The 25,384-nt window shown below is 39.9% G+C and overlaps 1 protein-coding gene across 4 annotated transcripts in view; it reads left to right on the forward strand.

Moving 5' to 3' along the window:
- TBC1D30 (TBC1 domain family member 30) overlaps positions 1-23,791 on the forward strand; it is a 49,251-nt gene extending 25,460 nt beyond the window's left edge. For 2 of the 4 annotated variants that reach the window (XM_038188056.2, XM_027456300.3), the window contains 11 exons: positions 123-188; positions 2,643-2,768; positions 4,267-4,452; positions 6,554-6,722; positions 8,150-8,318; positions 12,038-12,143; positions 17,190-17,302; positions 17,475-17,614; positions 19,311-19,517; positions 19,716-19,772; positions 20,922-23,791. In XM_038188056.2, coding sequence (XP_038043984.2) covers positions 123-188; positions 2,643-2,768; positions 4,267-4,452; positions 6,554-6,722; positions 8,150-8,318; positions 12,038-12,143; positions 17,190-17,302; positions 17,475-17,614; positions 19,311-19,517; positions 19,716-19,772; positions 20,922-21,706 — 2,124 coding nt within the window. In that variant the 3' untranslated portion in view covers positions 21,707-23,791. The remainder of the gene's footprint in view (positions 1-122; positions 189-2,642; positions 2,769-4,266; positions 4,453-6,553; positions 6,723-8,149; positions 8,319-12,037; positions 12,144-17,189; positions 17,303-17,474; positions 17,615-19,310; positions 19,518-19,715; positions 19,773-20,921) is intronic. The other 2 variants (XM_038188057.2, XM_027456310.3) reach the window with 1 other exon arrangement.
- Positions 23,792-25,384: the final 1,593 nt, after the last annotated feature.

A 25,384-nucleotide genomic window follows, 5' to 3' on the forward strand; every position in this document is an offset into this window, starting at 1 on the left:
AAGCAATTAAACTTCGAAATGCATACAGAAATGAATGTGCATGTTCTCAGTGTTACAGATGTTGCCACGGTTTTGCATTAAGCTAACGGTGGACTTTTACCCTTTTGGATGTTTTTGCTTAGTGGCACGATGCACTCAAAGCAGTGGCCAGGCTGCCGACAGGCATACCAAAAGAATGGCGCAGAAAGGTAGGTAGACCTGTACACAATGCAGAACTTATCACCTGTGATTTCCCATGAAAGGGAGATGAATAACATCAATCTTATTTGTGTTTCAAGTATTTATTGATTTGTAACTTGTGCTGGGATTTTTCCAAGTTTCTGTTCTTCAGTGATAACCTCATTTAGCAGCTGGAGAGGCTGAGACAGGTAAACACAGCCTTCACACCTATTTAAAGGTTCCTTTTGTTTGAGGCTTAGGTAAATTATTCCATTTCAGTCGGTATTGCTTCAGTCTGCCAGTCCCAAAGAACTGTGCTGGCAAAGCCACACCAGCAGCTGAAGGTCAGCTAAAAGGAGAGGTGAAGTTGCCAAATGCTGGTGCTGGCAAGAAAGTTGATATAAAAATTTGGCAGGGTAAAGGCAGGTCATCTAAATGGGAGAGTTCAGAGTCAGCAGTGGTGTGGAACAGCAGAGTACACCATCACTGGGAAATTGCACATGGTTAGCGATGTAGGAAAGGGCCCAGTGGGATTATGCTAAATTTGCCTTACTGCTTTCTTTAGCAACATTTGAAGTTCCCTAGCCTAAAAAAAAAGCCTCTGTATGCATTCATCTTTCTTAGCAACTAAGTGAGGCACATGATCTCAGCTTTAAAAATTTAGTTCTACTGAAACAAATATTTTTAAAGCTTTATAAAATATACATGGTTCCATATATTTTTGATGTATCAGGTAATTTCTTCCCTGTTTTCTTCTTGTTTTATTTCCAAACTGAAATGTTCCTCTTTACCAAATGGGGAAGGAAAGGTAAGATGTAAGTGCCATTGCTTTTCTTACACCACTACCATTTTATTTTTGATCTACAACTCCAGTGAATTATTATGTCAATTTAGTTGCCTTTTTCTTTCCTGAAAAATTCTTTTCTCCCTCTTCAATTAGTCTCTTTCAGCTGTTTCAGCTTTTCTGTGGTGCATGAGTGGCAGAGGTGATAAAAATCACCAAAATGCTGAGGTAGGAAGGGCCCTCTGGAGGCCACCTGGTCCAGCCACCTCCTCAAGAAGGGTTACCTGAAGCAGGTTGTCCAGGACCATGTCCAGATGGCTTTTGGATACCTCCACAGATGGAGACTTCGCAGCCTCTCTGGGCAACCTGTGCCAGTGGGCAGTCACCTGAACTACAAAGGAGGGCTTTCTGATGTTCAGGTGTAACCTCCTGTGCTCCAGTTTGTGCCCAGTGCCTTTTGTCCTCTCACTGGGCACCACTGAAAAGAGCCTGCCTCCATCTTCTCTGCACCTTTCCTTCAGGTATTTCTATACAATCATGAGATTCCCCCTGAGCCTTTCCTTCTCTAGGCTAAACAGTTCTCTCAGCCTTTCCTCACAGGAGGAATGCTCAAGTCCCACTGTTGAGGCCCTTCACCAGACTCTCTCCAGTGTGTCCATGTCCCTCTTATACTGGGGAGCAGCGCCAAATGTTGCTGGGAGGCAGAGAGCAGCATTGTTCCTCTGCATGGGTGGCTTTGCAAAAGTGGGATGGTGTGTTTAAATGGAGAAAAGCTCAAATTCTGTGAGTTGCCTATAAATTCCTTCACCATGCCATTATCTAAGTGTTTATATTTGTGGGAAGTGTCTGAACTGCTTTTCTCACTTGGGGGACTCTAACAGCTGGTATAAAACTTGACCCATTTGCTTTCATGCTTGCTTTCAGTTTCCTGAAGACAAAAATCCTTCGTTGTTAGTTGTTGGCCACTGTATGCTTTGTCACATGGATTTATGGTTCAGGAACTTTTCAGATGGCTAATAAAGGTCCATCTTTAGTCTTCAGTACACATTCATAAATCCATTTTGGTAATTACCAGGCTTTAAAAATAGGCAACGTGTCTGTTTTCAGAACTCTTGTGTTATGCCAATAATTTAGGAAGCCCTTTTGGAAAATGAACTTACTCTGATCCAAGTAATTTTTCAGATGGGCCCCATATTCTTCATGCTCAATGCTGCTTTCCTGCAGAGTTGATCAGATGAGAACCCCTCTGCAGGAGAGAAACACTATTAGATTTCCCTTGTGGTGTTTGCAGGAGATGAATCTTTGGTGGAGTCTGAGGAAAGCCTGCAGCTGCTTTATCTTTTTATAAAGCTCCTTGCTGGTTACGAGGTCAGAAGGGCTGATCTGACCAGGAGGGCTCTTGCAGTAGGTGGGCTTCTGTTTTGGAGAGTCCCTGTGAATCCAGTTTCTGACAATGGACGTGCACCTTTATAAGCACTTCACAGGTTCGGATGCTTAATGCCGTTTCCTTCCTTTCTGCTTTAGGGAGCAAGGGATTACTTTAATTATGCAAAAGTTATTTTAAATATAGTTCTCTTCTGCATATTTGAAGTGTAACAGCAGATCATCTATGGCTGAAGTTGGTGAGGATCATCTCATGGTGTTTATAAAAACTGCTCATATTTTATCTGAGAAATAACGCATTCTGTTGACTTTGCAGGTTTGGCTGACCCTAGCTGATCAGTACTTGCACAGTATAGCCATCGACTGGGATAAAACCATGCGTTTCACCTTCAATGAAAGAAGTAATCCTGATGACGATTCAATGGGCATCCAGATAGTAAAGGTAGTCAACTTATTGGTATTTTACTTTAACTTTTCATTAAAAGTGAAGACTTTTTTTTTAAGATAGAGTTTGGATTTATTTTGTTGTCTGTAATAGCTTTGGGAAAAGCTACACCTTAATTCCCTTTTGTCTCAGTAACAGAAAAAAAATAATATTACTGAACCTTTTTTTTTTCTCAATTTATATATATATAAGAAATAATGGAGTAATGGAGACAGTTATATGATTTTGTCCTCATCTCTGTAGATAAAACCAAATATTTTCTGGGGTTAAACAGTGTTATTTTTTAAAATAAAGCAATTGAACATCTTTTCAGTTATTTTACAGTAGTGAACCACCTTTGTATATATTTCTCAGCTGGTTGATACTATATTTAAAGCAGAGAATAGTTTTGGGGAAGGGCATAACAGATGTATGTTTCTGTGGTGACTTAGATGTTAGTCTATTTACCCAGGAAAGATTGCTTCTGCTCTATAGCCGCCTTAATTACCGTACATGGAGCAAAGTACCTTATGTTCCTGGTTATTACAATAGTCGTCTGTACTTGGTAATTTAAGGTTATAGATATTACTCATGAAAAACTGTAGCATGCTTTGCCCTTCACAAATCATTTAAATTAAATTCTCAAGGACACTGTTTTTGTTTGTTTTTATGTTTTGAAAACGTAGCTTCCTGGCAGTTATTTTATAGCTTGATTTAAAACAAACAAACGGTTCTTCATGTTTTATTTAGTCATTTAAAAAAATTGATTCTGTCTGAATTCATTTCCTTGTCTGTATTCCTTTCCTAGCACAAATTACCGCTTCACAAATTTGATGATAATGTCAAGCACATCCTGGTCAAAAACTCTAACGGATTCTGAAACAGAGGTCGTGAAGGGGAAGTCCTTGACAGATGCTTGCTAGAAATTTTGTATCTAGCTTCAAACCTTGAAATTGCTGCTGGCAATGTCAGTTTCACACAAGCATCTGCTCTAATCCTTTGCCCCATGTTGTGCAATAATAGCAGGTCATGATATTCTGCTGAGCCAACTCATGGTGTAATGGTTGCCCCATGCAATGAAAGCGATTCAGAAATAGAAAAATGTGGTATTTTTCCCTTAGGCTTCTGTTTAAGATACACAAAATGCATTCTTCTGAAGTCTTACTTTTTGGCAATCTTTAAAATTGAGAGAAATTGCCATTCTGTGAAGGGAGATTTTAAAATGAATGATGCAACTTCTATATTTTGCATATTTGAAATGTAGATGTCTTCTAATATCTTCTGTGACAACTTCAAATGAACATCTTCTGGATAACTTGTTAACGTAAGACCTTGCTCAACCTATTCCTCTTACATAAGGTAAAGGTTTACAGATTAAAAAACTCTCATCAACTTCAGGAGTATGCATCAGGAGGGTGGAGGTGGAAGGAAAACTTGGACAGGCAGGAGAACTAAAGGGGGAAGGAAAATTCACGCCTTTTCTGTCTATGCTTTTCTCCTTTTTTCTTCTTTAAAGGACCTTCACCGGACTGGTTGCAGTTCTTATTGTGGCCAGGAGGCAGAGCAAGATCGAGTGGTATTAAAGCGAGTTTTGCTGGCTTATGCCAGGTGGAATAAATCTGTTGGCTATTGTCAAGGTTTTAACATACTGGCTGCGCTCATTCTGGAAGTAATGGAGGGCAATGAAGGAGATGCCTTGAAAGTGAGTAGAATGTTCTGTTGCAGTGGTGAAGAATGTGTTTGCTTAATGAATGTCAGAATAAATGAATGTGCAAATGCTGTAGACAGCCAAAAAGAGGAGAACTCAGAGGGCTCAACTGATTTATATCTGTGAATTGTTTGTTACCCTGTCTGAGCTGAAGGTGGACAGTTTGAATGTTATCCTTGTTAAAAAATTTGCAAACAAACAAATTTCTAAACCCTGTATGTGGCTAATGCCTCCAGTTTCTGCTACCAGCCCCATACATAGCAGTTAAAAATTGACTGTATTTTAAAGCAAATTCTAGGAAGGCACAAAATAAATATTTAAAATGAAAATGAAAAGATTTGAAGCTACTGTCAGGGCCACGGTAGCCATGACAGTGTTTTATTTTTTAGACCTTTTCTATTCTAATTAAGACGCTTCTTGAAGATCGTAATAGATCATAAAAATGAAAATCCAGCTCACTGTGGTCATATGCAAATTTGAGTAAACTTGCTCATATGCGTCAAGGTCAAGATCGTAAAAGATTATTTTGACTCCTGAAATACTGAGCCATTCGTTTTGCCTTTGACAAAAATGTGGCAAATACTTAAGTCCGCTCAGAGCTCTAAAATATAAAGCTTTTGGAAATAGAGTCTAGCTAGTTGATGCTTCGTTCTACAGAGCTGCCTATAATATTAAGAAGATAATATAATATATTTGCTTTGTCAGTCAGTAAGCTTTCCTCTGAGTAGTTTGTGTTGAAAATGTATTCAGTACTTTCAACTATTATTTTTGTGTGATTTTTATACTGTCCAGAAGCTTCTAGGACATACGATGGAAAATATAAGTATAGGGAATACGATTCCCCAAGGATTTTATGAAGTCCAAATTGATTATTGGGAACTCTTGTGTTATTTTTGGGTTGTCTTTTATCATGAGCTTCATCAGGCTTCTTGTGCTAAGGAAGCAATGGAATGGCACCAGACTGCCCTGGAGAGGGGGGAAGCTTTTGTCACTTTTAATTGTGGGACAAGCTGAAGAGGAAAGATTTGCAAGGAAGCATGAGATACAAAGGGGCTCTGAGGGGGTTTGGGATTTAGCAAGGGCTGAGAACCTTCTCGTGTCGAGGTGGGGAGGCACGTGCAGGTATTTGTAGTTGCTCTGTGTTCTGTAAAATATGGAACAGAAAAAAATTATTGTCTGAGAAATCTTGCAGACAAGGATAAGTGGCAGCATGTGGTCACAGGCAGCTGGGAGAAAGCAAGGAACAAGTAAGACTGTGTAAGGCAGTACCCTCAGAAGTTCAGTATTTGACATCGTTTCTGTGGGCATCTTAAAAGAAAAGAGGGGTTGAAAGGAGGATTTTCTCCTGTGTATGGAGGTACCAAGTACCTCTCAAGTGTTAGACGCTGTATGAAATGGAGGATAAAGATGCTTGTTAGAAATTTGAACAAGTGAGTAATGGAGGGTTGAAGCAGACATTGTGACCACATGCAGGCTCTCTTAATAAAATCTGTAGAGTAGGCATAGAGTTTGTCAAAAATCCTGAAATGAAGCCAGTGTCTTCTATTGGGCCAGTGAACTAAATTGCCTTCTGTATATTTGTTTCATTTGTTCATTCTCAGAAGTTTGGTGGTATCCAGTTAAAGCATTATTACCCATGCAGTTGAGACATTTTGAAACAGATGTCTGCTTCAACTGTCTCATGCTGCTTAATTTAGCACCTTTTGAAGTGACATGATGAAGTGCAGCACACAGTGACACGTCGCAGTAAAATGTGGGAGGAATGTTTTTAAAGAACAGTACCTTGCATTTTGGGGAGGAAAAAAGATCATTTGGAAGATAAGTCTTCTAGTTGTGGCAGTTAACAACCAGACAAGGGATAATGGAACTTTCCAACAATTTGGAGAATCTCATAAACACCTCTGGCATCAAAAGTGCAAGAAGTTGCCTTTGGTTCAAGTAATGCTTCCAATTTACTCATGGCTTACTGTGAAATTGATGCCAGCCATTTGTAAAATCTGACCAGCTTCAAGAGGCTGCCTTAGCCTTTGCGCCTTGATTGCTTGTGGTTACCTGGAGTACCTGTGGATACTTAAAATATTTCATTTTCTTACAGATCATGATTTACCTAATTGATAAGGTGCTTCCTGACAGTTACTTTGTCAACAATCTCCGTGCTCTCTCTGTGGATATGGCTGTTTTCCGAGATCTTCTAAGAATGAAACTTCCCGAACTGTCCCAGCACTTAGACACTCTGCAGAGGGCTGCTAACAGAGAAAGTGGAGGTAGGCTCAAAAGAAGATGCTGTGAAATTCCTTCTTGTTACTGTTTCATCGGAGCACAGATCTAAAACACAAGTGTTTACCTGAATATATTGTTCAGAATATATATATATATTTAAGTTGTTTGAAGTGAAAGATGACTGTTTCCATTACTGATATGCTTAATATACATATTGGTGGCTCTCTCAGGAAAAATAAATACCAAAATCATTTGGTCCCACAGTTAACTTCAAACATAACGATGTTGACAAGGTCGTAAAAGGCATGGAGTGGCAACACCACTGCACTGCATAGTACAAAAGCTACCTTGGAAAGATTTCTTGCTCAAGATATCTGTCTAACCACATACTGCTTGTGGTTACTAGAACTTAGCTGCTCTGAGAAGAATTACCATTTGTGAGCAGATGGCATTTGGTTAGTATTTCTTCCCTTGGATGCTTAGCAATACACAGGTGCAAAACTAAGATACTTCTTGGGTTACTACCTGAAGACTGGCTTTGCACCGTGAATTTTTCTTGTATAAGCATTCTCTCTAGACTTAAATTAAAAAAAAACAAACAACAAAAAACAAACAAATAAAAAAAAAACATGCAGCTGTTTCATTGTGTGGGATTGTGTTGTCTTCTCCCCCCTTACCCCCAAGTCTGGAATCTAAGCAAGTTCCATCTTAGAAAAGATGTAGTACCATGTTCTGTGTAAAAATCATGACTGTGCCCAGACTGTACAAAAAAAAAGGGTATCAAGTAAGCATTTGCTGTTTGAAAGTGTTTTCGTAGACAGAAGCCTCTCTGGGTCATGGCCTTCAATGCATCAATTGATACTAGGATGCATGAAGTTTTCTCTAAGAATAACAAACAAATAAAACTTTTCAGGCTGAAATACTAAATGTTGTATGAAACTGTTAACAAGGCAAAAGGAAAACTGAATATGTTAATGGCTGCTTCTGCTAAGCTGGAAGTGCATCAGGGCTTCGGTACAATAGATAAGATAGACTTTAACGAGAGTCACCTTCATGCAGCTAAAGACTTCTTGAGCCATTAGTTTCTGCAGAAGTACAACTACTTTTTATTAAAAAAAAATCTAGCTCCTGTCACTTTGATGAAGGACAAACATTTTTTTCTGATACTAAAAACAAAATAAAATAAAAAACTACAACAACAAATGTTTAATGGTGCTTTCAAAAGTTTATTCAAGCACCAGTGCTGTTGCTTAGAGCTTTTGGCAGTGCAGAAGAATGAAGGAAGACAAAGTATGTCATTTTTCATTGTTCTTTTTCTCAGCTTCTCTTCAGACAGCTGCAGGCTAAGAAAGTTTTGAGCATTGTAAGAAGTTACTGGAATGACTGGTGGATTTCTGTATCCGTTTCATACTCCTTGTAAAATAACAGTAAATGACAAAATTACTTGAAGCATTTATATTTTTTATTTCAGGAGGCTATGAACCCCCACTCACAAATGTCTTCACGATGCAGTGGTTTCTGACTCTCTTTGCCACTTGCCTGCCTAACCACACAGTTCTGAAGATCTGGGATTCAGTATTCTTTGAAGGCTCTGAAATTATTCTGAGAGTCGCGTTGGCTATCTGGGCAAAGTTAGGAGAGTAAGTGGTCATTTTAATCTGATCTTTCTTTTGGTTTGAGCAATGTAAATAATTTATATGCTGTTCTGAAGAGCATGTTCTCGGTTCTAAGCAAGATGTGACCTTTCAGGAGAATGTGCAGCTTTTTTGAAGCAGAAGCAATGTGTCTCTGTCTTCCCACAAAAAACATATGCTGGAGAATATCATCATGATGTCTGAAGAATGGGCATGATGATGAATCAATCCTTCTTGTCTCTTGTTATTTGCATTGTCTGTGTATAATGTCTTTATGGCATGCTAAGATATTGTTTGGACTTTACAGAGCATAAACCTCTGAGGGAGTTAGAAGTACTGGGGTGATGGCTACACAAAGAGGCTTGAGGGTGACTATTTAATTCAGTCGTAATTTACCTGAAGCTGAAGATTTTAATTCTCATATTTTTGCTTAAGGATTTGAGCCCATTGGCTGTACCTGAGAAAGAGTTAAGGGTTATTAAGAGAGTGATTTAGAACTACATGGTTCCTTCTGTTAAAGCCTGCAAACATGTTTTCTTGAAATTCTCTGCTTTTAAACACGTTCTAGCAAAATTGCCACTACTAATAATTTCTATTTCCATTATTATTATGGACTATTAATTTCTGTTATTATTAACCCACTGCACAGGGCAAAATGCAAGAGAAGGTTAGTTCTTCTGAACTCTGTTGTCATGGCAAATATTTGCATCCCGAAGAGTGTACAGTCCTCCTGGAGAAACAAAGGTTTTGTCACCCACTCCAGTGGGAGGCGTGAACTCTTACAGGACAAGCAGATACTAGTTTAGCTGGAAACTTTTTCATCAGCTGCATCAATTTTATCTTGTGATGGCTAGCCACACTTTCATTTTTCCCCCATCACGCTGGACCACTGGGATTTACATTCAGCTCTGTCCTTGGATGTTTCATTTCTATTCTTTTTCTTTTCTGAGTGAATTAGCACTTCAGTTCAGTAGCACCGCAGGAGACTGTTTAATATATCATATTTTTAATCTGAATAACAGTAAGAATAAGCTATTCAAATTTCACATCCTAAAACTATTATTTGCGGGGAATGAGGAGGAGCGTGGCCAGGTTTTGGGGCACTTAACAGAAAAGGACCACTGGTGTGATAACCAGAGATGCAGAATATAGTGGGTCACAAAAACTGTACAAGCATGGAAATTCAGTAAGCGTGTGATTATTTATTACCAAACAAGATAAGGAAGTAAAGTAGGGGTGCTGTGTTCTTGATGGGAGAAGACTCTGATTTTTTTTTTCCTCTTCTCTGCTGAAAGTAAAATGGGGAATTGAAAGAAGTCAGACTGGAGACAATCATAGTCTTGAAGTCTTCATGCTTTTCATGACTATTTCTCTAGAAAGAAAAAAAATGGGGTGAAAAGTGCTTCTCTTGAAATCCTAGAGGTTCAATCATGCTTGGGTTTTGATGGAAAGAGACTTAAAGAATGAACAGTTCAAAAATAGTGGTAATAGAGAAGATGTAGAGGTCACGAGAAACTGAAATTATTAGGGAAGACAGGCAGTAAGTTTGTGGTAATTGGCTATATACCCATTATTTCTTTCCTTTGTCAATATTTTAGCTAAAGTCAGGTACAGAGGAAGCTACAGTATGCTCAGTTCTTTGAGTTTTCCAAGTCAAATATAGGCAACAATTTTGGATTGTTTCAAAAAAAAAACCAAAAGGTTGTTTGGGTTTTAGGACATTGCCATAATTGATATGTGCATTAACATGTGAAGTAAAAATAGTGAGGGTGAAAACAGTAAAGATTCTTGTAATCAAAAGCAGATACCTGAGCAGTGCTTGCGTAAACAAACAAAAGCAGCCTGGAGCTAACTGCTTGTTGAGGGAGTAGTAGGAAGAGAGCTTTACTGTTCTGAAAGATCAAAGGGATGCCTCTAAAGCAGAAGGTATGCTGAGGAAACTCAGCTGGTGCAGAGACCGACCCAATCCCTCACCTGGAATGGGAGGTGAATTGGCAAATGTTCAGTGGTCATATTATCCAGGTGAGGGTTTTCTCAAGTTGGTCCATTTGGGATCTAGCCACAATAGAGAAATATGTTCCGCCCCAAGCAGTGATTCAACAGAAAATTATGGCCATCTTTTTGTAGTTAGATGGTCTCGTGATGCTCTCCTATTTCTCCCAACCTGCTAAGAGCAACAGGAAAAACATCAATAGTGGAACATACCGATGGCTGGAAGTAGCTCTGTGTGCCGGATGCATCCTTGTTTGTACTTGAATTTTTTTCATCAGTATTTGCAGACACTTCCACTTCAGCAGGATGAGATTGGTGGCTTGGACAATTGGATACTTGAAATCCAGAACTTCAAGATGCAGTGTGCAGAAGGCCGGTGTGTGTGTGTTTGTCTGTGTGTGCAAATCTATCTTTACCTTTATGCATTTTTTGATTTGTTGTTCTGAATTTGTTTTTCTTCATCACAGCTACGTGGAAAGAATCACAGATCTTAGTCAACAAAGAACAATTTTAGAGCTGTTTGACAAAGCCGATGATATATTGCTTCTCTGTTCTGGTGAAGTCCAGAGAAGAAACACAATTTACTTTTCCAGCCTATATTTTTTCATCTCTTCAAATTCCTGGTGTAAGCTTGGATGAATAATAGACCATTCAATCTGTTTTCTCAGAATAATGATTTCAGCCAAAGTGATTTTAGAACTATGATTTTTTCCAATGAAATATCCATCCTGGATGGATCAAAGATCCATTCTATTTCTAGAGCTATTACAGCTAGATTTACTGACAGTTTCTTTCCCTTCAGGGTATTTTTAGGAAGGAAAAATTGACTTGTGTATACATCTCAGACAAACAACCTTGAGAGTGTGTATTACTTTTATTTTCTTCCAGGTTTATTGTAGGATTTCACACAAGTCTTTCTAACCCGTAAGCTTCTCATTCACGGGGTGAAGATAATATTTATTTGCCCCTTGAAGGTGATGTGAAGTTAAACTAATCTTTGCAAAACATGTTGGTATCTTTGAATGGAAATTGTTGCAAGTGCGAAGAAATGATTGTGTTCAGCTATCTCATCGCTGGTTCGTTATGCTGCCTTGCTTCCCTGTGTCTGTCTTTAATGGGTTTGCTGTTTGGAGGTCAGACGAAGGTTCTTTGAAAAAACTGTTGGGAACAAGGTTAATTTTTATTCTTGGAGGCCTGAAGAAGGGCCTTGAAAGTCTGGAAGCTTTTCTAATTGAATCAAGCCAGTGTAACCCTTAATCAAGCTATTATACAGTGGCTTTATAATAAATTCGGCTAAACTGACCAACTCATAGGTGTGTATGTAAGAGAGAACATCCCACTCTTGTGTTTGTTTGGTTTGTTTGTTTTTTTAATGCAAGTACGCAGAACATTACAAGATGAATTTAGCAAGAGTCACTCCATTTTTGAGCTGAGGGGTAAGCTCCCTTGTGTTAGCAGGCGGACAGGATTTATTGATCCTTGGGTTGTAGAAGTGAAAGGAGCAGAGCGAATAACCTGTCGGTATGTGCATGAATCCTTTATCTTAGGTAGTCACGATAATGTGATGTGCACTGTCTTATTATTTGGAAGTGTAAGGGGGGTTGCAATAAACGTAAGAATTACAGTGACTAATGGAAGTGCATATTTTATGATTATAGAAAGTTCCATTTTGGTTTAGAGGCATGTGATCACGTGTAAAAGTAAAATAAGAAAAAACATTTGTTTTGATGTAGGCAAATAGAGTGTTGTGAAACTGCAGATGAGTTTTACAGTACCATGGGCAAGCTGACGCAGGAGATGCTGGAAGACAGCCTGATTGACAGCAATGAACTCATGCAGGTGAGTAATTGTGATATAATTATTGTTTGTGTTTTCTGTTCATCCTTCTGGTGCTGATTTCTGAAGAATTACACTTTTATTCAGATGCTGCAGAAACCTAAACTCTCCCAGGAATAAAAATTTAAGATAAATGCAGATGGCTTGCAGTTAAAGCTAAAATATTATACAATAAAAATAGAAAACCAGTAGGCTCCATTTGATAAAATTGTGTATATGTTGACAGCTGAAAGTTGGGAGTGATACAGTGCCCAATTGGTTTTATGCAAGCAAGATGTATAATCTCTTCGTAGTCATAATTTTTAGGGTTTTCTTTTCTATTTGTTTTTGTTTTGCCCAGTTATTTATTACACTGTGTCCTTTTCACTCTGTAGACACACCAGGAGATACAAATTTATCAAGTAAGAAGGGGGAAAATCCTTGATTATTAAAAAATGATTTAAAAAAATCCATCGGTGGTGTCAGTGAACTATAAACAGAGACATTTTTAGATAACTGCGCTCATTGAGTTCTTAGGCTTACATCATTGTGTAAGAACAAAGATCTACGTTCTGGAAAAGGAAAGGGCTTTGAGTATTGCAGATAAAACTTTATTGATTTGCACTTGTATTTTTATTTATTTTTTTTGCTAATATCCATTTGGTATTTTTCTTTTTAGGTGTTTTATAAAGATTTCAAGCTGCAGTTCTCAGGTCAACTTTTGTTGAGTCAGAAAATGGTGGTTAAGTAGGTGCAAATACAGAGCACATCATTCACCTGAATTTTTTTACTTAGGGGAGGAAAAAAAGTCTGAAGCATATGAAGTTGGATAGATATATTAATGTAGTTTACAGGTGACTTTTTTTTTTACACATTATTGGAAGCCAAATTTGTTGACTGGGATTCAGTGACTTGGATTTCTTTCTTTGCTGTTGTGTGTAATGAAGATAAGGCATAGGTAAATTTCTGGAGGGTCGGAAGGATAGGAGTTGGACTCGATGATCCTTGTGGGTCCCTTCCAACTCAGGATATGATTCTATGATTCTATGATTCTTTTCACTGCTGTAATTATTATGAATACATTAAAGTCATTTTGTGCTTCAGCAAAAAATAAGCTCTTGGTATGGTGGCAGGAGTGTTGGGGAAAGATATCACTGCCATTGATACGAGAATGTGGTTGTTCTCAGTTTTCTGCAAAGAGAAGCAGCACGCCTGTTTTCTGGGTGTTCTCTCAGCTGAGGAAACCGTGCTACAGCTCAGGTAGCATTCATCAAGCCAAAGGCAGGCGTTGGCAGTCGAGCCATCCCCATCTGAGGTGTTCACTTCTTTACCCTAGGTGAGAGAAGTAGGCGCTGTAAATGTTTGCTCTTAGGGGATATGAATCCCACCATGTGCCTGGCCACTTCATTTGAATGTGTTTTGTTTTTTTTTTTCCTCTGTTTTGGGGAAGAAAATAGAGAAATGTGAACCAGTGTGTTAAAGAAAGGATCCAGGCTGCTTGACAACATTTTTATAAGTTGCTTTAACTTTTTCCAGAAAAGTTAGCCAGAGGTGAGTGTTTAGACTGCTTTGTTTTCATATTTTTTTTTCTGTAATCAGAATCAGAGCAATGATTTTACTCTGATACTTTTTCAGGGTGACTCAAAGATTAGTATTTAAAAGACGTTTAGATGTAGAGTTTAGGGATATGGTTTAGTGGGGACTGTTAGTGTTAGGTCAGAGGTTGGACTCGATGATCTTGAGGTCTCTTCCAACCTAGAAATTCTGTGATTCTGTGTGATTCTGTGATTGTACAATGGGAAAGGGTTAATATCCTACTCTGCCTTCTCTGTACTTCTCTCTTCATTCTGTTGCTGATGATCATCTCAATTTTTATTATTTTTTTTTAAGCTTGTGTGATGCTTCCATTTGTATCTGAGCTACCTGCCCAGGCTTGCTTAAGCCAGTGAAGAGTAACTGGCACTTCTAGGCCACTGGGAAACAAAGCCCCATTGCCTTTAGGAGCTAGAGGAGGGAGGTGTGGCTGATGCTTCAGGGGCAAGTGTTGACAGGGCAGATACCTAAGTTATATCAGAGGCCTCCTGTCCTTATTCTGTCCACCAGCATGTGTAGTTGGTGCAAGTACAGCATTTAAAAACCCTTCCCTCCCTCCCTTCCTCCCATGTAGACAGTAAATAATATACTCTGGACTGAAGACTTGCAGCTTTTGTGGATTTGGCCCTTAAACAGTAAGACTTCTTCTCATGTTATGCTGAGGAGAGCTTGGAGCGATCAGAGGAGCAGGCAAGCCTACAGCCTCCTCCTTTTTTCATTGTGAACATTTTAAGTAAATAAAGGGTAAGTGCTGCACGCTTCAGATGCTAGACTGCATATGTATTTAGGACTAGAAGCTAAACAAATAGGGTATTCAGTAAGGTCACCTTATTGGCCTATTAATAAGCTTCATTTCTCGCATGGAGACAGGAGGCTTTTTGCCAGGTGTCTGCAAGTTCTCTAAGCAGCGCGTGCTGGCTGGGTTGAGGAGCCGCTTTGATCCTTTCTCAGAAAGCGAGCGTTTTTACAAGCAGCTAAATTAATTCAGCTTGTAGGCTTAGAAACATTCTAGTGTAGAGGAGATGAGAAGCAAACAGGAAAAGGAGAGGCATCCCTGTGTGTTTACTGTGTTGGAGGGAAGTAGGGGTTAATCCCTCTCTGTTATCCCAGTTTTAGATTAAGGCTGTAGTCAGTTACCTGGATGTGATGGTATTCTCTTTCTGCTGGAGTAGCACTTAGTCTGTTTTCTTTTGGGGTTGTTTTTGCTTTTGCTTTTTGTTTAGTCTTTCTAATGAAAAGAGAAAAGCCTTAACCCGTTGTGGGACAGCTTGAGCGAAGCATTTGTGAGCTATCTGCCAAAGCAAAACCACTTGCTCTCTTTTGGAAGTCACAGTCAGGGCCTTTTGTATGGCTTTCTGCTGAGGGTGTAGGTGGCTTTGCATTTTTAGAGAGGCACTGGACTGAGAAAGCACTACTGATTTGAGCTGAGAAGGGAGGGTATTTTTCTAGCCTTTTAGTGTTCCCAGAATCTGTCCCTCACAGCCATAACTAAGATAATGAGCTTGGCTGCATTGTGTTTCTTATTTGTAGGTTGTTTCCCACTGGCACAGTTTCACCAGAATCAATCAAAAAGCATCCAGAGCTGTGTGCAAACTAGGAACAAGATCCTTTGCCTCTGAAGCATTGCTGTGAGATCGCAGGTGCTGATTGACATGTCCAGGGGAATTTTGAATGTCCAGGGGAATTTGCACCAGCATAAGATCTGCTTGTGAATCTCTTAGATAGCAAGTGAGGCTCCTAGTTACAATCTGATAACAAGTAATTAAGTTAAAAATGTGGACAAATGAAAGAGATTGCTCAGGATCTGCAAAAGATGCAGATTAGAGACGCGCAAAAGCTGGAAGCATAATCTAAACCAGTAGGTGCGAGGAGTAAATGGAGGACTCAAGCTGACTGCTTCGCATAAAGCGTAACGGGCATATGGAAAAAGTTACCTGAAAAGGCTGTTGACATAAAAACTAGAAATAAATTCCAGACGCACCTCCTTCTCTGTGAAGGGAGGGAGTGGAGACATATGGGGAAAAACACAGGAAAGCGCGATGGAGATCAAACAAACAGCCAAGCACGTTGGGCCGGAGGTAGGGCTTTCTCCAGATCATAAAATTCCTTCGTCTGGTAGACTGCCGGTGTATCACTGTTTGGGCCCTAGAGGATATTTATCTTTCACAGTAGCAGTGCAGTTGTGTGGAGTGGCAAAGCCTCTCAGTTCCTGCTCGGGGTTTTGGAAGGTGCTCTCCTTGCCTTCGTTTTTTCAGAGCTCAAACCAAAAAATTCTTTTCATGCAGAAGCCTGTTGAGCTGCACCATTGCCCTGTGCCTGATCCGGCCAGGAGTACTCTTCCTGCCCCTAATTGCTTACATCATTGCCACTGGAGAAACGTATATATGTATTTTTTTTTCCTATCAGGAAAGGTCCAGCCTTGAATCTCACTGGATTTAGCACAAAGCACTGTTCATGAATGAATTAAATAGAAATTGTTCTAAATTTCCTTTCATCTTAATTGAAGCTATTTGCCTTCACATGAAAATGTCACTGACTTTATGGGACAGAAAAAGAAACGAAGCTGTCCTTTCATAGCTAATGAGATTTTTTTTTTACGCTGCTGCCTTTCAGAAGACCTTTAATTTTCAAAAAAGCTTGGTTTTTCAAAGCAGCTCTGAGTAATGATGTTTCAGGTTTATTTTTTTTTTCAGTGCAAAAGTAGGGGGAAAAAGGACTACTAAAATAGGTAAGAACAAATCAGCAGTGATTCTGCAATGAATATTACATATTTTTATGCCAGGTTGGCTGGTGACACACATTCTTTTATTGCAGAATGAATTAAAGCAAAACTAATATGGAAAGCAAGTAAATTTGCTACTATTTATCTTGTTAACTCTGGGTATTGAAATAAATAAAATAGTATTAGGGCTTCTTATTTGAAGTTATAGTACTGCAATGTTGCATTCAGAGAGTTGCAGAGACTTTTTTTTGGTCCATGGTAGGACAAGTCTCTTCTCTCACAATTAAAAAAATAAATAAAAACTGTCTGTTAGCTGCATAATTTTGGGACCTTCCTGTTTGACTGTGACTCAGGTGATGTAAGGGATCTGTTAACAATTCCCAAACGATGAGGATTGTCAATGCCTGTTGAATACTTGAGCAGAAATGCAGGAAGATGCCTAAAGCCTCAGCGATGCATATGTGCTGGCAAGGAGAGGACTGGTAATGATTATTAAATAGGTACAGTAGCTGGAAAGGGTGCTACCTCTCATATTATCTTACATACTTTTAAAACTATGAACCTTGTATTTTTCTATTGAGCCAGTCTTTATTTTTCTTACAGGAAGCATCGACTGAGTCACAGAACTAGACCGTTTACATTTTCTTATGGCAAGACTGAAAGTCTGTTCAGGGAGAAATCTTTTGTGCGACTGTTGGTTAGAGGGACAATTTTAAAACCTGCTTTTTTTTTTCCTTTTTTTTTTTTTCCCCTAGACTGTTTATACCATGGCTCAGTTTCCCTTTCCACAACTGGCAGAATTAAGGGAGAAATACACGTACAACATTACTCCTTTCCCTGCAGCAGTAAAGTCAACTTCACTTTCAGGGTGAGTTTCAAATGCTTCTTACTGCATATAGGATCATTGTTTACCCTACAGGATAGCGATATGACAGGTAGTGTCTTCCCTTATATGCACCTGAAGAAGATAATAACGTTTTGTAAAGATGTTTCATATGTAAGAATGCCTCTATTTTTTCCCTTACATTCTCATTTGACAGAAGGCTAGGCAGAACCAGAGACAGCGACGAGGAGAACGACCTAGATGATGAAGACTCAATTGTCAATGCAATTGGCTGTCTTGGACCATTAAGTGGGTTTTTGGCACCAGAGCTCCAAAAGTACCAGAAACAGATGAAAGGTAAAAGTATTTCAGTTACTTTTGAAAAATGTAGTTACATCTGTGTGACCTTGAGGAATCATTTGTACGTTCAACTATGAAAGCTGCTATGCAAATTGGATTTTGAATTCACATAGGGATTACAGCAGATATTGGCTCTGCAGTCCTTGAGGAAGTCAGAGTCGATTTTGAAGGCTGCATGCATGCTATCAATAATAGCATGGGGTATGAATTTTGCTACAATAATGTTTAAAACCAAAAACCTATGGTTTTTGCCTATGGCAAACACCAACTATGGTGTTGCCTACACACATAAAAAAAGGAAGTGAATATGTGAAAAGGAAGTCTATCCTAAATCTGTGCTTATTTCCTAGAGAGTTATTAGATAATCAGCATCTTCTGAAGACTATCCTTTCATAAATAATCTTGACCTGTATTAGCATGTATAGTATTGGAACATCTCAGTGAGGAGTAAATTCTGCAGATAACTTCACTAACCTATTGGGCAAAACTTCAAACTGTTGTATATTTCGGGTATATTCACATTAAAAACAAAACAAAACAACAAAAAAAAAGGGGGGGGTATGGTGTAGGGTGTTCTGACAAAATGTTACTACCATTTCTTCAAATCCTTCCATTGAAATTAAACTTCTGACAGAATTACATATTCAACTGTGCAAATGCTCACAAGAGAAAAATTCTGATGCATATGAGAAGAGCAGAGCATCTCGCAGTGGCCTTTATGAAGTGATGATCAGTGTTGATTTTAGGATGCCCTGGGAGAGGCTATAGCAGTTGTTTTATTATTTCTGTTTGTTTGTTGTTTAAAAGTGGATGAGTAGAAGGGGAAGCAGACTGATGTAGCAGTCACTGTTACCTGATTACACATCATCGTTCATGTGGCTTGGTTTTGTTGAGAACTTTATGCTGGGATCGTCCTCCTGATTTTTGTTTTTTCCTTCCTGAGGGACTTTAAGTCTCTGCCTGCTGCTTCAAGCTAGCACTTAGTCAGAACATCACATTTCTATTGCAAACTAAGCCCAAGACAAACATCCCTCGGAAAAGAATTATCCCCTTGACCCTGGAGTGCCAGTTTAGTGATGCATCAGAAACAGCTGTGAAAATAAATTGCGCTGCTTCTGTTGCTCTGTGGCTGTTAATCAGAAAGGCTCTGAAGTTGCCTGACTGCTCTGCTGCTCCGTATCTATCCCTTCTCTTGCTACTGGCAGCTTATTCCCTGGGGCACTGTAACTGTTTCTTGATGCCTCTTGCTACTATCCCTTAGGTCAGTTGATTAACCTCCTGCCTTCTTGCCTGTAATGTGTTTTATAACTTGCATTGCTAGCCTCATCTTTGATCAACAGAGCGTTTTTAATAACCATTTTTTGAATTACTTCACTGAAGGTTTGGTGTACTTTAGGGTAATTAAAAAACTGATGATAGCTTTCCATTGCTGTGTTAATTGATGTACTCTTGAAATGTGCACCCTCTCTCTCCCCCCTCCAACCTTTTCTATTTTTAAGCAGCAGTTCTGGAAATGTAATACTTAGAAATACTGAAGCTTTGTGAAAAAAACTGTATTATCCTAGCTTTAATTAAAGACTACAGTTAAATAAGACAATAGGAACCAGACATAGTCTTGCCTTGCAGATAATCTGCAGTATTCTTCAGGATGCCAATTAACTCCTCATCTTTGCTTTATTCCCGCTCTGTGCAGACCAGAATGAAGAACAAAGCCTGGGCTCCAGCAACATCGCAGAGCTCAGTCCAGGAGCAATAGACTCTTGCCGCAGCGAGTATCACGCTGCCTTTAACAGCATGATGATGGAGCGCATGACCACTGATATTAATGCACTAAAAAAGCAATATTCCAGGATAAAGAAGAAGCAGCAACAGCAGGCTCACCATGTGTATATTAGAGCAGGTAACATATCAAGACGTTTCATTTGCTGATTTATTGCAAACCTCATCAGGAGACAAGGCAAATATGCTTATTTTACTTTAAACCAAACAGAGAAAATGAGAGGTTGATGCAATGTGTAACACCGTACTAGTAGAGTGGGTACAACTTCCTGGACATAAATTGTAAATGAAACAGTGATGTTGTTTTTTCTCTTGTCAGGATCTGAAGATGATGACCCTGGGATATTTTTAGGTCCCAGGGACCAGCTGAGCAATGGTATTTAATAGTGTCTTTGCTATCTGGGTGCCTTGTCTTGCTCTCTCTGCTTCACAAGTTTAAAACTTTGGCATTCTTGGAGTTGACATACTGATGCACTGAAAAAAGTGAAATGAAGAAATGAGTACGCTTTGGATCAAGGGGCAGGCAGATTCCTAACTGATACGTATCATCCAACCTCCCCCGAGTTCATCAGGGCATGGCAGGTTGCACAGCTGAGGAACTGGCCCAAGTGTTCCTCTGTGGCTGACAGTGTACCTAGCCCTAACGATGCTGCTCTGGAAATTGGACGAGACATCAGTCTGTTACATAGCCATCTGTGTTCTGAGTCTGGTTCCCCAGTTGGTACTCAAGGACGTGGAGGTTAGCCTGAACAGAGCAGCTGAAGGTTTTTAATGGGTGTACAATCGTTTGTAAGAAGTTTTGTTTTTTTTTTTCTTTCCAATAGTGGCAAGGTTCTTGCTTTGAACAAAGGCAGCAGCCATGCAGAAACAGTGCAAACAGTAAGATGTTGATTCCCAAGGACTGCCAAAAAAAAAATAATTCAAAAACCATTCTAATTTTACTAATCATGATTCAGGGCTGTTTTTGTGGTTTAATCAAACTCTCACCTAATTACCTAATCCTGGATTTACTGCAGTGGTTTAATTAGAGAACCTAATAGAAATAAGTTGGTGTGGTTTTATCTATTAACAATATCCTATTTCATTCTCCAGTCACACAAGCCTCACACACAAGGAGGGGCTTATGTGCCTGACTTCGTGCAGGGACTGAATTGCCTCTTACAGCTGGAAGAGAAATGAAGGAGGGGGACAGACATCAGAAGCCAATATTAATGTTAAACTTCCAGCTACAGTGCAATTCCAAAAATGGAGGAGCTGCATTTGTTACAGTCTATTTATTTATTTTTCTGGCTCAGGACTCAGCCATAGTGTAGAAGCAGGGAGGGAAGATGGGAAATCTTTACCACAGCACTTTTAGCTTTGTGTTCAACTCCAAGATGTAAGAGGAATTCAGTGATTTTACTAGAAGTCAGTCCTACAAATCTCTGCTATACCTCAAGAAAGGTTTCTTTGCTGGCAGATCCTTTGAACATTAATTTGTTCTGATGTTAACAATACTGTGTTTCTTTTAAACTCTTTCTTTCAGACAAAGGGCCAGTTACCAGCCTCCTCCCTTCTCAGGTAAACCACTCCCCGGTGATAAACCACCTCCTCTTAGGAAAGAAGATGAAATCAAATAACAGGTCTCTCAAGAATGCTGTTATCCACATCCCAAGCCATGCTCCAGGGAAGATGTCTCCCATTCCCCAAGAAGATATTAAATCAAAACTGAACTCTCCGTGGCGCACTCACATACGAGTTCATCGAAAGAATATTGCCAGAGCTAAAGACCAGCAGGGGCATGGGGATACCGTAGGACTAATAGATGAGCAGAGCGAGAGCTGTAAAACAAACAGTCCTGGTGCCAAGGAGGAGACTTCCAAACACTCTGATTTTGGAGAAGAAGGAGGTGGTTTGGATGACAGGACTACGCGAAAAGCTGACCAGCAGCAGCCTGCTGACCCCGTCTCTACAGACAGCACTACAGACGTGTCAGTGGTTCAGCTAAAACTGGAAGCACTGGAACTCGTCTCAGATAACAAAACTGATGCTGAGTCAACACCCAGTCAGTCCTGCCAGCCACGTTTATCTGAGTCGAGTAGTTTGTCCAGTGACAGTGGGCACCTGGCGAAATCCCCCCAGCCTGGGATCCCAAAGCCACAAGTCTTCAATCCTTTCCCTAGTGTCAAGCCTCTTCGGAAGTCAGCTACAGCCAGGAATTTAGGGCTGTACGGCCCCACCGAGAGAACGCCAACCGTACACTTCCCACAGATGAGTAGAAGTTTCAGTAAGTCAGCAGCGAGTGGCAACAGTGGGACCAAGAAACGATGATGTACCACATGGCACTTTCCATTTCTGACAGGGAAAAATGTATTTTTATTTTATTTTATTTTATTTTATTATGTTTGTGTGTATGTGAGTCCCAAAGAGTTTCTGATCTTTAATTAAGTAACAAGGACAAAAGTGGTTACCAGATGTATAAATATGTGTCTTTGAAAGTTGTGCTCCCGTGTTGCCATGGGATAGATTAGTGAAGATGCACTTTGGTGCCCTATTGTCGATTCTGATGGTTCTGTGGTAAAATAAACCTTGATTTGCAGTGTGAAGCATACTATTTCTTTAAATCTAATCCAGGCATGAAATCACCAGCTGCCTTTAACCCTGTAGGCCCCCGTGGCTGCCTCCTGTCTCTTTCAAGGCTGTAAGGACAAATTGTCTGCCTGGTGCAGCAAAACCATAAAGCAGTTTTTATGACTGTTACACAGCCTCCCTGTTAGACCTCGTTATTATGCTCCATGAGTAGCTGGAGAAGCCACAACTAACAAAAGCACAAGCAGCCCTAGCAATCTACAGTATCACTTTCGGTGTCAAGCATTGCCACTTATTTATACGGGGCCATCTGGCTTCAGGCATCCTCCAACAGCATGTCACGCTTCTCTTCCCGTGGCAGTCCTCTGCTGATAGTGTTTTTCCTATAAATGTGATCAGTGAGTGTGAGAATAACAGGCATGAGCCCATCTACAACACTGGTTTGCTCCTTTTCTGTTACATACAACTGCTGGGGCATTGCAGCACTGCAAAATTAGGCATAAGGAACAATGAACTAGACATACAGTTGTGTTGAATATTGTATACATTTTGGCTTTAATGTATGTTAAAAATACTACCTAGTTTGCAACCAGTTTTGTAATTAAAATGTATTTGCCTGCTTAGCAGTAGGTAAAATATACGAATGTTCCAAAGTAGTTTAGGAGTTTAAATTCTATAAATAGAGCGATTAGATACTTAGGGTGCCACTTCTCATTAAAACCCAGCACATCAGCCACGATGTTAGTGGATTGGACACGTTGGGCTATCATGGGGTTCCTTGGCATGCTTCTGGTTCGTTGTGAAACAAAAACGGCTAAATTATAAGCTGAGTGTTTACTTCCAAGTCAGTCCCTTTTGCCAGTTTCTTACAACGTTTCCTCAGAAGCCTAGATTTTGGATGTGTCCCCCACTAAAGTCTTGTAAAGCTGGTGAACACTGCGAGACAAATGACAGATACATATGTATTAAGCAGGCAGAGAAGCTAACTGTGGATAATTCAGCTTCAGGGTTGCAAAATCAAGCATTCTGACTCCAAAAAAAAACCAGGTTGCTCTTAAAATACTACCGGTCTGCCATGCTGTATGCATTAACTGTGATTCACGACCTTTTTACTTCCGAGTTTCTCGTGACTTGAAGCTGCCCTGACTTGAAACTGGTGTAAAGGCAGTGATGATGAATCGACCCCATTGTATGTAATATCATCCTCAGTTAAAATTGTTAGTTAAATTTGCAAATTAATATATCACTGTCTATTTATTAATGTGTCCCATGATCTCTAGGATGTGCTACCGGTTTTAGCTGTACAATATACCCTGTTTATTGTTGTGCGGATGATTTTATTTCACTGTTGTATTTTATACAGGTGTATGCATATGAAGTAATATACAAGTATGAACACTATAAATTTAAAACAGTTGTAGATCAGATTTTGCCCCTGCCTTATTTTCAGGTTAAGTAGTATTGTTGCTAATGATTATTTGTAGCACTAAGTCAATTTAAAATAATGTAGAATTTAGTCACTGACCATGGACTGTATGAGAATTGTTTCTGCCTTGATTTAAAAGAAATGCACTTCTTTTCAAAATTTTACTGTGAATCATTTTCCCAATTTTTACCTAGCTTTAGCATATCATGCAGCTGTACGTGGGACTAGTAAAAATAAAAGGATTGTCATGCTGAAAAAACTGCTGAAATGTCACAAGTACATGCATGGATTTTCAGCACATTAAGATGTGATTAGGTAATGGAAAACTAGCAAGCTTCGCACAGATAATGATTGGGTGAGAAGAAATGCCAATAAAGTATTGACTCAGATCTAATCAATAATTGATGAGTGTGCTCTGAGGGGCCTGTACTGTACTTGGACTGTTAGGATTGAGGCGAAGGAATCACAGCAACTCTGTGCATTAGTTTGGTGCTGTTTGCAGCAGGAAATTTTCTCTGAAATGGCTTTCAATTTTCTTGTTTCCCATCACTAGCACTACTGAGTTGCTTGGAACTGCAAAGGAGGTTTAATCTACCTGAAATATATCTGCTGAACAGACAGCAAAATCATTTTAGTTGCTTGGTACTGAGGAGAAACATGAAGGATAGGTCCAGAGAGCCAGCAACCTACAGAGAAATTTCCAATTATTTTTCTCTAATTCATCAAGTGGGGTCTGTGGCTACAGATGTAAGGGTGGCTTTGCAGCATCAAGGACATTGGGAACACAGTAGTGGCAGTCTCTACCACACAAAGCTCTGGGTTTAGTTTTCCTTGAGGCAGTTTCCCTCAATGAAGCCTCATTGCTTTCTTCCATGCAACTGAAACACCTTTTTCTTTTTTTTTTTTTTTTTTTAACTTATTGAGTCTTTTTCTGAGAAACTTCTATTAAGGTCAGATTGAGCTTTATTTCTGAGAACTCTCTTCTGCATCATCAAATGGAAGGTCTGAATGGATGGGCATTTGATTTGATTCTGATGATAGTTAGAGTTGTGCAAAGAAGGACCTGGGAGTGATGGTTGATAGTGGGCTGAATATGAGCCAGCAGTGTGCTCAGGTGGCCAAGACGGCCAACGGCATCCTGGCTTGCATAAGAAGCAGTGTGGCCAGCAGGGCTAGGGAGATGATTGTCCCCCTGTACTCGGCTCTGGTGAGGCCACACCTTGAGTACTGTGTTCATTTTTTGGCCCCTCGCTACAAGAAGGACATCGAGGTGCTCGAAAGAGTCCAGAGAAGGGCGACGAAGCTGGTGAGGGGCCTGGAGAACAAGTCCTACGAGGAGCGGCTGAGGGAGCTGGCCTTGTTCAGCCTGGAGAAAAGGAGGCTCAGGGGCGACCTTATCGCTCTCTACAGATACCTTAAAGGAGGCTGTAGAGAGGTGGGGGTTGGCCTGTTCTCCCATGTGCCTGGTGACAGGACGAGGGGGAATGGGCTTAAGTTGCGCCAGGGGAGTTTTAGGTTAGATGTTAGGAAGAACTTTACTGAAAGGGTTGTGAGGCATTGGAACGGGCTGCCCAGGGAGGTGGTAGAGTCACCATCCCTGGAAGTCTTTAAAAGACGTTTAGATGTAGAGCTTAGGGATATGGTTTAGTGGAGGACTGTTAGTGTTAGGTTAGAGGTTGGACTCGATGATCTTGAGGTCTCTTCCAACCTAGAAATTCTGTGATTCTGTGGTAGATGGTAGAAGTCAGTTTTTCAGAATTGCAGAAGAGAATCTTTTAATGTTTTTGTTGTGTATTTTAAGCCTTGTAAAATTGTACAGAAAGAAGGTGGGTGGTTTCACCGCTTTGTAGTTTCCTTGACCTCCCTGCAATGTGTCACTTGGTGCCCATCCACCGAGCAGGCACACCTGCAGAGCCAAGATCATCACCTGACATCAGCTACACTGAGGCACGAGGAGACAAAAATTCATCCTCACTGTCCTTATTGTTTTTTTT

The sequence above is a fragment of the Anas platyrhynchos genome, chromosome 1 (assembly GCF_047663525.1).
Source record: "Anas platyrhynchos isolate ZD024472 breed Pekin duck chromosome 1, IASCAAS_PekinDuck_T2T, whole genome shotgun sequence".
Classification (NCBI taxonomy): Eukaryota; Metazoa; Chordata; class Aves; order Anseriformes; family Anatidae; genus Anas; species Anas platyrhynchos.